The 12,639-nt window shown below is 42.3% G+C and overlaps 1 protein-coding gene across 1 annotated transcript in view; it reads left to right on the top strand.

Moving 5' to 3' along the window:
* The window catches only part of myo9aa (myosin IXAa), a 79,600-nt gene that overhangs the window by 57,369 nt on the left and 9,592 nt on the right, over positions 1 to 12,639 (top strand). Inside the window, exons 17-25 of the mRNA XM_070909762.1 lie at positions 1,897 to 2,037; positions 2,576 to 2,615; positions 2,714 to 2,836; positions 4,080 to 4,160; positions 4,377 to 4,487; positions 7,179 to 7,301; positions 8,309 to 8,458; positions 9,688 to 10,001; positions 10,472 to 12,229. Coding sequence (XP_070765863.1) covers positions 1,897 to 2,037; positions 2,576 to 2,615; positions 2,714 to 2,836; positions 4,080 to 4,160; positions 4,377 to 4,487; positions 7,179 to 7,301; positions 8,309 to 8,458; positions 9,688 to 10,001; positions 10,472 to 12,229 — 2,841 coding nt within the window. The remainder of the gene's footprint in view (positions 1 to 1,896; positions 2,038 to 2,575; positions 2,616 to 2,713; positions 2,837 to 4,079; positions 4,161 to 4,376; positions 4,488 to 7,178; positions 7,302 to 8,308; positions 8,459 to 9,687; positions 10,002 to 10,471; positions 12,230 to 12,639) is intronic.

The following is a 12,639-nucleotide window of genomic DNA, read 5'->3' as shown; positions in this document are numbered from 1 at the left end:
TTATCATGTTGTAATGTAATGCAGTAGCAGTGAGGATAGTGAAGGACTGTGTTGGTTAAGCGACCTCTCTTCAGTGTCTCTTCAGTGGCCTCCAATGGAAAGAAAAACGAATGGAAAGAAAATTAAGATTAAGAAAAAGATTAAGAAGTTAAACATCTATTTTTTTATTATTATGTTCAGGCAAACAAGGAACTTGACTCTTGGCTTTCAATGTGCTTAACAAGAGTACAGACATCAGCATGCTAATGCTCACAATGTAATGTATACCACGTTCACCATCTTAGTTTAGCATGGTAACATTTGCTAATAAGCACAAAAACACCAAGTGCAGCTCAAGCTAGGTATTTGGTCATTTGGTCCAAGGTTTTGACCGGATTGTGTTGCTAGATGAAAAATCAGAGGATCACAAAAGTCAGTAGGATTCATCGTCTACTATGAATGTCTGTACAGAATTTCATTCAGTCCATCAAGTAGTTGTCAAGTTTTTTCGGTCTGGATCACAGTGGTGGAGCAACCGACCTTGCCATCCCGAGAGACTCTGCTAGCATGGCTAAAAACGTTTCCAAGACCAAATGTACTCTTGGCACTTTTGTGAAAATGTGAAAAGGAGAAAAAGCTGAACACAGAGAGAGCTGCGGTTTATTTTTAATATATATATATATATATATATATTTCAGCAGTGGAAAATCACTTTCAATCCAAACAGGTGGCCTTGTACCAGAAAGCTACAGCTCCAAAAACCCTCTCACCTGCTGTTCTGTATTTCTGTTGACTTCTATTTTCATTAGCCATTAAACACCTCTCCACACACTCGTGCCTCACCTTGTTTCCTCTCCAGGAAGGCTTCGGCACCCTGCTAATAACACAGTATGAGTTACCAAAAACATCTTACTACTGTAGTGTATGTGCCATAGTGTGTGGTTTGTTAACTTGTCAGGAGAATTTCTTATAAACCTATACATATGATACTGGAAACAAAATAAAGTGCTCCAGTGGATCTGAAGAGCTGAATCAGTGGTAATTTGACACTGCCTCAGCTATACTTCTCCTGTCTCTCTCTCTCTTCTCCTCTGGGCTAAAATAGTTCAGAATGGTTAATGGTTTTAACCATGACCTGACCGCCTGTGTTTTTGTTTGTGTTCCGGGCAGGTGGTTAGGTTTCACCTTGAGGCCTGAGGTTTAAACCCTTTGAGGCTTCAGTAAACTGTGTCGAATTCTGTGTGAGATGAACTCCCCTCCCTCCTGGGGAAAAAACATGGAAACTACTGCCCCTGTTGGTGACATTCCTTCTGGGAAAACAAAAAAATCCCCTTTATAAATACAAAATACAAGGCACTGTTGCATTGATGCAATTTAAAATTATACATGGGTTACGCTTTTCTAAAGCTAAGCTACATTAGATCTCTCAAACCTATTCATCAGTATGTGCATATGAAAGGTGACTGATGTTGTGTCTGAGACCCTACACACATTGATAAAACCAGACTGTCAAACTGTTATTTTTAATGTGTGACAGATCTGTGTTAGTTACAGTCTCATTATTGCGAAAAAGGCTAGGCTGCCCAATGTGATTCTATTTGTAACAATACGTAGAGAAAACTCAAGATGCAATATTAGAGTTGTGTTTTAATTTCCTTTATTCATTTTCTGTAATTGCAGCTCTAAGCTCAAGATAAAAACAGTAAAACCGATCATAAGTAAACATATATTGTTGTTTTTCCAAGATGGAACACATCCAGGGGCCATTATCTGTTAATGGCTTTCCATTTATAAATGTATGCCCAACTATAGCTTAATAATCTATATCTATTATTCTATTTATTCTTAAGTGCCTATACTGAGGTAAGCAAAAATGAATATTAATCACTGTTATTGTTCTTTGTGTTTTGTCTGAAGAGGTTCTTCGGGCCTCGGCTGGAACGGTCGCGTGGGTCGACAGAGCCGCTTATCATCCAGCAGCTCCACCACAGAAGAAGACGGCATCTTTGTCAACTCTGCCAGCAGCAAACTCCTGGAGAGAGCCCACGACATCCTCATGTCAGTAGCAAGACGCGGCCGCGGTCACCATGATGCTTTAAACTCTCCTTTAACACTGATTTAGAGATGTCTGTCTGACTGTATAATGCAAAACTGTTATACCGTTATTTGTTATTTTGGTCAGCAGTTTGGCCTAGAGACATCCTTAAAACTGAAAGACCTGAGTTCAAACTCAGTGTCAGCTAACATCTGCCCTGCTGAAGTCTCCTTCAGTGATCACTACATTCCTACCAGCTCCAAGGGTGCTGCTTTGTAGCTGACCCTGACCTCTGACCCCGCTGTGGATGGAAGCAAGTGAAAAGAGAATTCCCCCTCAGGGATGAATAAAGATCCACCTTAATGACAGGGATATGACCCACTTGGGAAGAATTTCTGGAATTAATTCAATGCTTTGTTGACCTTTTACTTGACAGTTAAAAAAAAAAAGGACCCTTCTCACCTGTTGATTCAAAGAAAAACGAGAGGAATTTTGTTGGTCGGTGCTCAAAATAGATTCGTCTGCTGGACTAACTTTTCTGTTTTTGTTTTTTATAAACAGGAGGAACAAAAACTACAAATCTAAGCCAGTTCTTCCGAAGGTACAGTACAGGATAACTTTTAATTTATCTTAATAGCAGGCGTAGATTCTCATGTAGTGTTTCAGCATTATCACCTGACTTTGACTTCACACCTGCAGCATTTACTGAATGTCAAGTCACTGAAGTACCTCAGCAACCTGACGCTCCACGACCGCATCACCAAGTCACTGCTTCACCTCCACAAGAAGAAGAAACCACCCAGTATCAGCGCACAGTTCCAGGTCAGGCACACACACACACACATACAGAACCAGTAGCATACTGGAGAGCTCAATGATTTGCCACTCAGTGCTCTCACTGTAAAAATAACACGATTAGCCTGAGCTGGACAGAGGAATCTCCCTCCAGCTGTGAATGTGATAAAAACACGGTGTGTCCTTTCCAACTGGCTGTGGGTGGAAACGTCCCTCCATTTCTCTGCCTGCCCACGGCCTTTACTGTCTTATCCCTGTATTTGTTCATAATTTGTGTGAAGTCTATTACGTAGCTCACACACCCACCCAAAGGTCTTAAATGTATGACATCGTGTCTGGGAATTTAACAAAAAAAAATTAAATAAATGTCTCATAAAAAATACTTTTGATTTGGTGAGAAAGTAGAAAGTTAGGATTTTCTCTGTTACTGACACACCCTTATGAAAGTCCTCACTAATATTCACTTAGTCGGAGATGAGCCCATGAAAACTGGTAATTGTAGTGATTATTTTAGAAAATGAAATTCGCCCACAATGCTTAGATGTAGGGGCTCTTCCCTCTGTTCTAGCATTTGTTAGCAGAGGATTTTCTATTAAAAGACTGTCCTGAACGTGAGATAAGTGAGGATGACAACTACCAGAAACATTCAGAATAATCTGGTTATCTTTAGGTCAAAAAAGCTTTCATTGGCAGCCGGTACCACAAGAACGTTCAACAACCAGAAACTGCTATTTTCTTCCCGATTTCTTTGAAAGTGAACTCTGTGCTCTGGCTGCCGGAGGTGGAGATGAGTGCTGAGGCCCCTCTGGCAGGCAGCCCTGGCCCCAGTGTGTGGATGACTTCACTTCCCACATCCTGTGCTGCGTTGATTGCTTTAATCTCCCATGGAGGGGGGAGGAGACTGAATTCCTCCTGCCACTGAACTATCACACACACATGCTGACACACATGTGCATATGTTTACACACACACACAATAACTGCACATGTAAATACTGCACACATGGTTTCTTCTTCTTTTTTTCATTTTTGTAGACATATTGCTAGTATTTAGGATCCCAGGCAGTGACTTTAATCTTGCAGCGAAGAGTTTTACTTACAGATGGAGCAACAGTTATTCACGGCTGACAGAGCCAGCTGACTTTTCTGCCTGTCAAACAACTGTGGAGCAACAAAAGCAGTGTGCCTCTGCATGTGCCTCGTATATTTCTTTCTTTATATATATTTTTTGCATTAGATTTGACTTCTTGTTTCTGTGTCTCGTTCTGCAGGCCTCCCTAAATAAGCTAATGGAGACTCTGGGTCAGTCTGAGCCTTATTTTGTCAAGTGCATCCGTTCCAACGCTGAGAAGGTACAGTGCGCTCACGCCAGACTGCGGCCGCTTCGACTGTTTTTGGTTCAGTTTTCAAAGCATTTTTCATTTGCTTTGAAGTTTGAACTTTTCTAAAGCTGTTTATCATTTCCCTCTCTTCTCTCTGTAACCTCTGCCGCCTGTCGCTTCTCCTTTTTCTGTCATTCTCCCCTCTCCTGGATTATCTGTTTTTCCCTCTGGCGTTCTCTTTCTCAGTTGCCCTTAAGGTTTAATGATAACCTGGTGCTGAGGCAGCTGCGCTACACCGGTATGCTGGAGACCGTGCGCATTCGGCAGTCGGGCTACAACATCAAGTACAGCTTCAAGGTAACACACACACACATTTACACCCTGGAGATACTCTTTAAACATCTTAGTCCAGATGATCTTAACTGTCATTTATATAATTTCATATTTGATACAGTAAATAACAAAAGAAGAAACAAGATAAACAAATACAGTCCACGTGGAAAGATTTTTATCACTCATCACGTCATTCAATTTGGGTGCATTTGCCACATAGTAGTCAGTTAACCAAGTATAGTTACTCAAGCACTGTACTTCAGTACAATTTTGAGATACTTTACTCGTACTTTATTTGAGTTGACCAGCTAAAACATTAGAGTACTACTTACATGTTAATGCATTAGTAATACAATAAATAAATAGCACTGACTGTGGTATTTTTGCTGCATTATAAATACTTTTAATTTTGATATATATTGCTATTAAGACTTGTGTACTTTGACTTCTTGCACCACTGGTGGTAGTCCAAACATCATTAATTATGTAAATTATGCAAAGAAAAGTGCAAAATCACAACAGAAAGATATGGAAAGATATCTGGACTTTCTTTTTTTCATCTGGCTCAAGCTCCAAAAACACTGGATTCTCTACTTCCCAAAATTAAACTAATAGCACCTTTTCGTCAGACTCTCCATGCCTGATTAATGGCCGCATTTTAGAATCTACAACCCCAGTTCACAATGCAGCCTTTTGTTCCTGAGTGTTATAACAGACCCACTTAATCCACTATTTTTCAATCTTTGTCTAGAAATGCAAAGTATCGTGTTATCCAGGAAGCAAGAAGGAGTTCAGCAGCAGATCACATTAACATGTTCCCTCAGTGCAGGCGTGTGCAGGCCAGAACCCTGATGCACTATCGATCTCACTGCTCACAGCCCAAAACTTAAACAACGCTCAGGTTTCCAAGAGTTTAGGTGCCAGTGATGAGTTCATCTCCAGGAAACATGTCGCTGATGTTGTCTGAGCCGGGATTCATTGTGTGTTGTGTCAAGAGGGAATTATGGGGGACGTGAGGTGGCAGCCATCTTAACCACACTGGCTCTAATAAGGATGATGTCAACCCTGTGAGAAATACTGTCTGACTAATAAAGCAGATCATGTTGAGAGTGAGTCCTTGGACAGAACATGTTTGGGAGTGGCTCACCGCTGTTTTTTCTCTTTAAATTCTTACATTATTTTCCATTTTGTGGTCTTGAATGTTCACTTGTGGTTTTAGGTTTTTGCCCAAAGATTAAGTCACTGTGTGAGTAACTTCGCCAAATCACAACTTATTTTCCCATGTAACCATAGTGGTATCTACTGTAGCCGTGCAGATCATTTAGATTTTACTTGCTGGGGTTCGCCGCTAAGATTCCTGCTGCCTCCCAAATACAATCAAGGATGAAGGAATTTAGTCATTTTTAACAACAATGAGTCTGTCCTTTGTCCCACTTACTCAGTTTCACTATTTTTCAACTTGACTAGGAAGTTGCAGTGGTGGAAAGTAACTAAGTACATTTACTCAAGTACTGCACTTATATACAAGTTTGAGGTGCTTGTACTTAAGAATATCCATTTTATGATACTTTATACTTTACTGTACTACATTTCAGAGGGAAATATTGAACTTTTGTACATAAAAAAACCCAAATGATAATCTTACAAAATACAACACATTGTTAAAAGATTAAACCAGTGGTCCAAACATTTTAGGTTTGTGACCCTTTAACAAAACAAAGTAGTGTCTAGTTTGGGCTCCTTGTTTTAGATCCACCAAAGAGACGTTTTCCCTTTAAACCTCTCAAATGCTTTAATTAACGTAAAAAAAATGTATATGAATTTGAGTAACAGAACTTTAATCGTCTCATGACCCCTCAGATTTATTTTGAGGGCCTTCGAAGGGCCCCGACCCCGAGGTTGGGAACTCCTGGACTAAAATACCCAACTATATATAAAGTAGTTAAAACTAGCTCCACCTCCAGCAGCTACAACAGTAAAACACCACTCACATGTTGTTGCATCAGGATTAACAATATAACTTAAAACATTTGAAAACTAATATAAACATGACACAATATATTTAGTTATTTGTGTGGACTTATATCTACTTAACAGCAAAACTCATAAAACTATTTTGGTGATCTCACTCAGGTGATTTTAGCATCGGACGTCGTCATTTACCACAAATTCCTCCAAACATATTTAGTGCTGTGGTCAGCACTAATGAGAAATATCTTGGGCATGGTATCACTTTGGAGGACTCTGCTGTTTCCCGACTCTTCAGAACAGAGCCCCTCCATTGTCCTCGGGTCTCTGAAACACTCCCCATGCTTGTAATTGTATAAACACAGCATCTGTTTCCCTATCCACCCCCTACAGCCCAGGGTGCAGAGTGTATTGAATTCAGACAATGGGCCTCAGTTTGAAGAGTGGGAGTTCAGCATATTTACGGCATGATGTTTGAACCCCTGCAAATATGGACAGCATGGACTTTTACCTGAAACCACATGTGCCTTGACAGCTTTTTTTTCCCCTTCAACTTGCAGTGTGTACATCCCCAACCAGTTAATCCTGCCCCGGAATCAGTGTCAGATACACTGATGTCTTTATCAGAAAGTAAACCTTTTGGCAGACACATTACTGGACAGACATCTTGTGCACAGGACACAAACAGAACAGATACCATGGGGTCAAGACATTTCTCATTAACACCTTTCCTTTTTCTCTTGGTAGGACTTTGTCCATCACTTCTGTGAGCTGCTCCCAGAGGGCACCAGTCCCACCAGAGAGGGCATCCAGCAGTCTCTGGACCAGCTAGACCTAGAACCAGATGGGTACCAAGTGGGAAAGACAATGGTATTTACCCTGCCTTCTCCTTCAGTTCTTTTAAATCAGCTGATACAGTAAAACATACTGTGACATCTGTTTTTAATGTGGCACTTCATGTCTGTTTGAAAACGCCTCCTCCTCTGTTCAAACACATTTAAATAACTTGTTCTTCATTACAAATGAATGTTACTCAGTTAAGCTCTCAGAAGTTACATTTAGATTTTATTGGTGGTCCCAAATAAACTGATGAATATGATATTTAGAATATTCAATTTGATCCAACGGTGCAGCCATTAAAATAACTGGTGTCTGGTTTCGAATATTTCAGTTTATGTTTGCTATATCTTCAGTAAAGTTTTGGAACAAGCTGAAAATATAAGACATATGGTAAAGAAAGAATTTTTTTACAGCAGGAATTTAAGAGGAGTATCAGGACTCAATAAGTTAAATGGAGTCAACATATAATCCAGATGTAAAATGAAGGTAGGGCAAAACAGTGGTTTAGTGATTTTCTTCTGTTGCGTCTTTGTTTGGTGACATTAGTGAAAGGAACATGTTAAGGCTCATTATACTGTATGTTGTTATAATGTGTTTAATGTTATACTATCTGTTGCTGTATGTTGAGGCGTTAAGGAATCTGGACAATACCAGTCCAAGACCCAAAACTGATTTACTGAAAATAATGTGGGATTTTTAAATTACTCTATAAATACTATAAATAGAGTCATAGACATTGGGAAAGGATCGTGTTGGGGATTACCTCTTATTAGCTGAAAGCATCCTCCCTCTGGAAAAAAAGGATGTAATGAGGAAGGTGCCCCATATTTGGTGTGGGTAAGTCCACAGTATGAATGAGGCATGATGGAGGGGTCCATGCCTTTGGGACGCTGTTTATATAATTACAGGATCATACCTGACATACTTGTGACCATGTATCCGGCCAGGGGTTTCAGAGTGTGTGTGCCAGACAACCCCGTTCTTCATTAAATATGTGTGTTACCCTGTGCTGACTCCATTGTGGTCCCTCCCCTCAGGTGTTTTTGCGGGAGGCTGAGCGTCAGCGGCTGCAGGCTTTACTCCACGGGGAAGTTCTCAGGCGCATCGTCACGCTGCAGCGGCGGTTCAGAGCCCGACTGGAGAGGAAGCAGTTTGTCAGGATGAGAGAGGCGGCAGTCTGCATCCAGGTACAGTACCATGCTTTTCATCATCACTGCTTTTATCTCCATCTACTTCATTTCCATCTTTTCCTTCTGTTTGTTTCACTTTTTTATTGTTTTTGTTTTGGAAGATGAGGCCAAAAGTTTTTACAGCTGAGCGATAATTCCGTATTATTGGTTATCGACTGTAATTGTATCGTGATGATATGATCATATCATATTATAGTTTTACAAAATTCTGTTGTCCAAATTAACGAATCCAAGAAAATTTAAATTAAAAACGAACAATTAGATTAGTAATTCAAGTTTTTGTTTTACTTTACGTGGTGAAAACGTTTGTATGATGTAATGTATAACAGTGAAACAGAGTTCATCACATCAATCATCATATGTTATATATGATTCTGCTTATATTTGCGATGTTGTGAAACTAGTCAATATTGGAAAGATATTGGGAATAATGTCATGATATTGATTTCACATATACTACCCAGTCCTAGTACACTGCAGCATTACATTACATTTATTTAGCTGATGCTTTTAACCAAAGCCACATACAATAAGTGCATTTCAGCCATGCGGATACAACCCAACAACAATCATGCAAGTCACTTTCATCAAGTATGCCAAACTGCTTCAAGTGCTACATTTAGAAACAATAAGGGATAGATAAAGTTATTTTTTTGAGATATTGATGAGGTGGGTGAGGAAAGGAAGGAGGTCAGGAACAATAGACTGGAAAAGGTGAGAGGTCGCAGGTAGCCAGGTTTAATACTTCATTTGGGAGAGAGCGGTGAAGAGGTGGATGTAGGACAGGAGGAGTCAGCAGATGGGTGGGGAAATGAAAAAACTAAGTAGTTCACAAAATAGATCAGTAGAAGGGAGGTGGGGGAGTAGGGAAGTCAAAGAGGGTATAGAAGATAGAAACAATTTGAATTTAAATTTGAAATCAAAGGATTGAAAGGTATCTGTTGATATCTAGGATGTTTTACCTTAGTTTAAGTTCCTAATCTATAAATTAGAATAAATCCAACTCAAATACTCGTCACTCACAGGCAATGTCCTTTCTAATTGGGATTAGATTCATTTTTCAGTCCCATAAAACAAAATTGAGATTATCCATTGAGTAAAGACACTTAAACTTCTAATATAGTTGCTGGAGTCAGTGAACATGAAAACAGGTTGTGACGAAAAGGAAAGAAACAATCATAGTATCATGAAAATAATAATATATCATCGTCATCATCTCCTCACAGAAATGGTGGCGTTTGTACCGGCCCGTAGAAGAGGAGGAGGAGGAGGATCATGACCCTACTGTCCAGGAGGGGGCAGCTTTGTGTCTGCAGACACACTGGCGAGGTTACAGGGAGCGTCAGAGGTTCAGGCTGTGGAGGGAGGCTGCTCTGGTGCTGCAGAGGGCATGGAGGGCATGGCGCTATCGGCGCTGCACAGCAGCTGTGGTTATTCAGACGGCCTGGCGTTGTCATCAAGCCAGAGAATCCTACTTGCGTCTGTATAACGCTGTGGTACAGCTACAGGCAATTAGCAGAGGCCACCTTGCCAGGCAGAGGTAAGCCATACTGTAAAACACCTACTGCCTTATCCTGAGCAGTAGCACCTGGTCAGTTTTCTCTGTTGCTAGAAAAAAGAGGTATAGATGAGTTTAGTTCAACAAAAGCAAAACATTTTAGCATTTTTATAAAGGCTCAATACTCTGAAAATAACTTCTAAAGGTAGGTGATTTTTGCTCAAGCTGGTGAAAAACCAGATTAATCTTTGCACACAGTTCCTGCAGTGTATTTGGCCATTGTTCAGTGTGCTTATAGACCAGGCTTGGTAACCGCATGCCATTACACAAGCAATCCAACCCAAAGCAGCTCTACAATCAGCTGAGCTGCTGAGAGCAAGAATTAAATCAGACTGGTGAATACTTGAGGTAGTTATGATTTGTTATGAATAACTTTAGTTGTTGTTTAAAACGTATCAAGATAATAGGAAGTAGTTTGACATCAGCTAAAGTAAAATCTTCTTAATTGACAGCTTCAATACACTGAGAGAACAGAAACTGAGGGAGAAGAAGGAGCAGCAGGAGAAGCTGCTTCAACTACAGAACGGCCAGGTGAGTCTCTCGCCAGAGGAAGAGGAGGAGCCGCCTGAGAGGATCATGGGGTTGGACCTCAGCACATGGGAGGATCGTTCCTACGAGCAACGGGAAAGGAGCCTCCAGATCCTCAGCAGCCACGAGGGCGCAGTTAAGGAGGAGGAAGGAGAAGGAAGACAACAGGCTAGCACAAAAGAGAGCCCCTCTAAAGTGCAAACTGAAGCACCGGCCTCAATCCAGACAGCCACAGTGGTGGTGCGAGAGAGGTCCAGAACTGTAGATGAGCCCAGCCAGAAAACCACTCGGGCCAAGAGAGAGAGCCGGCGGATGAGAGAGTTGGAGCAGGCCAAGTTCAGCCTGGAGCTCCTCAAGGTCCGGGCAACCAGCGGTGGAGCCTCGTCCCCGTCTGAGGAACGGCGCTGGTCTGTTGAGCTGGTGCCCCCTGCAACCCCGCCTCTTCGTTCGCCCCAGGGCACGCCTGACAGCCAGAGCTCCAAAGGCAGCTTTGAGCTTCTCAGCATGGATGAGGAGCCACCCAAGGCTACAGAAGAGGTGACAGACATTGAGGACCCCTGCTCCCCTCTTCCTTCGGTATCTCCAGTACTTGAGCCTAATGTGGAGGTTCCAACAAGCCCGAAGCCAGCTGAACCACATAGGACAGAGGTTTCTGATGATGTTGCCCACGCAGGCAGCCAGGGCCAGACCAAAATGGATCTGGCAGCCCCCTCAGCCCCCACACATCCGCCCAAAATCGAGAACTACCTCCCAACCTTTTACGTCCCTGCTAACGAGGGCAGCACAGTCACCTCCTGTCGTCCTGCAGAAGAGCCTCAACAAAAGACAGAGGCAGCCGTCTCTACGACCACCACCACTGTTACCAAGCCTCTCAAAGAAAGACGAGAGTCGGCTCGGCGACCGGTGGTGGTGGTCATCAGTATGCAGAAAGAAACACCACTTAGCGACGAGCTGAGTGATGTTGTCCGTCCCCCTGTAGAGGTTCGAGATTCTGCAGCCCAGACAGGGGAGTTGACACCATCGCCACAGAAAACTGACCCAGCTCCTGTGCCTCAAGGTCCCGTCCCTGTTTCTACTTCTGTCCCTCAGGCCGACCAGGCTGTCATAGAGAAGCTGGTGCGACTGAACGAGGAGAAAGCGGAGAGGCAGCGTAATCTGCAGCAGCAGAATGAAAAGGAGATGATGGAGCAGATCAGACAACAGAAAGGAGCGCTGGAGCGGCAGCGCCTTTTCTTCGCTCAGTACGAAAGAGACATGTTTGAGAAACAAAGAGGAGAAGCTCTGCACCGGATACAGCAGAGTCGACAGGGTGGACAAGATGTTGGTGGAACTGCAACCTCCGGCAAGCCCCTTAGACCCAGCTCCCTGCTGATTGAGAGAACAGCAGGGCTGGCTCCTCATGCCAGAACGCAGTCGGACTCCACCGCCCCGGGTGAAGACACCCAGGGCTGCGCCCCTCACCCCCAGCTGCCTCCGCCACCTGCTACTGCTCCCAGAGAAAAACGCAGGCCCGTTGCTGAGGGCTGGGCGCCCAAACTCATGCTGGAGTCCAAAGATAGAGGAGGAACCAGAGTGAGAACCGCCAACAAGAAGCCACCAAGTAATCAAGGCACCACAGTTAGTATGATGGATAAGCCGGGCAACATCTTCTTCTCTCCAAAGGACAAAGTGACATTTACAAAGTGAGTAAAAGTTTTTTGGTGCGTCTTTTTTGGCATATGACAATGAAAATGCCAAGATCCAAGAGGAAAAAAACAAAAACAAGCAAAGCTACGATAACCATGAACAAATAAATAAATAGATAAATAGATAAATATGCATGTTACATTCAAGGGGTCAATAAATCAACTCTCCATTTAGGATAAAATAAATAACTAAAATGAATCATGGTAACATAAATTGTTGTGAGTGCTGAAGTGAAGAATGTGAAAATGTCTGACTTTGGTGCCCTCCTGTGGCAGTATATTACTAAGGCACTGTTGCAGATGCTTTCCCGCAGTATGGATCAGAGATGGAAGTAACACACAGACTGCACCAGTTTTCGTTGGGATTGGCTCATTGTTCTGACAAACATTATACCATCAGACTAATA

This window comes from Enoplosus armatus, chromosome 1, assembly GCF_043641665.1.
Source record: "Enoplosus armatus isolate fEnoArm2 chromosome 1, fEnoArm2.hap1, whole genome shotgun sequence".
Classification (NCBI taxonomy): domain Eukaryota; kingdom Metazoa; phylum Chordata; class Actinopteri; order Centrarchiformes; family Enoplosidae; genus Enoplosus; species Enoplosus armatus.
Note: the sequence above shows the minus strand (reverse complement) of the source record. Positions and strands in the feature narration are given on the sequence as shown.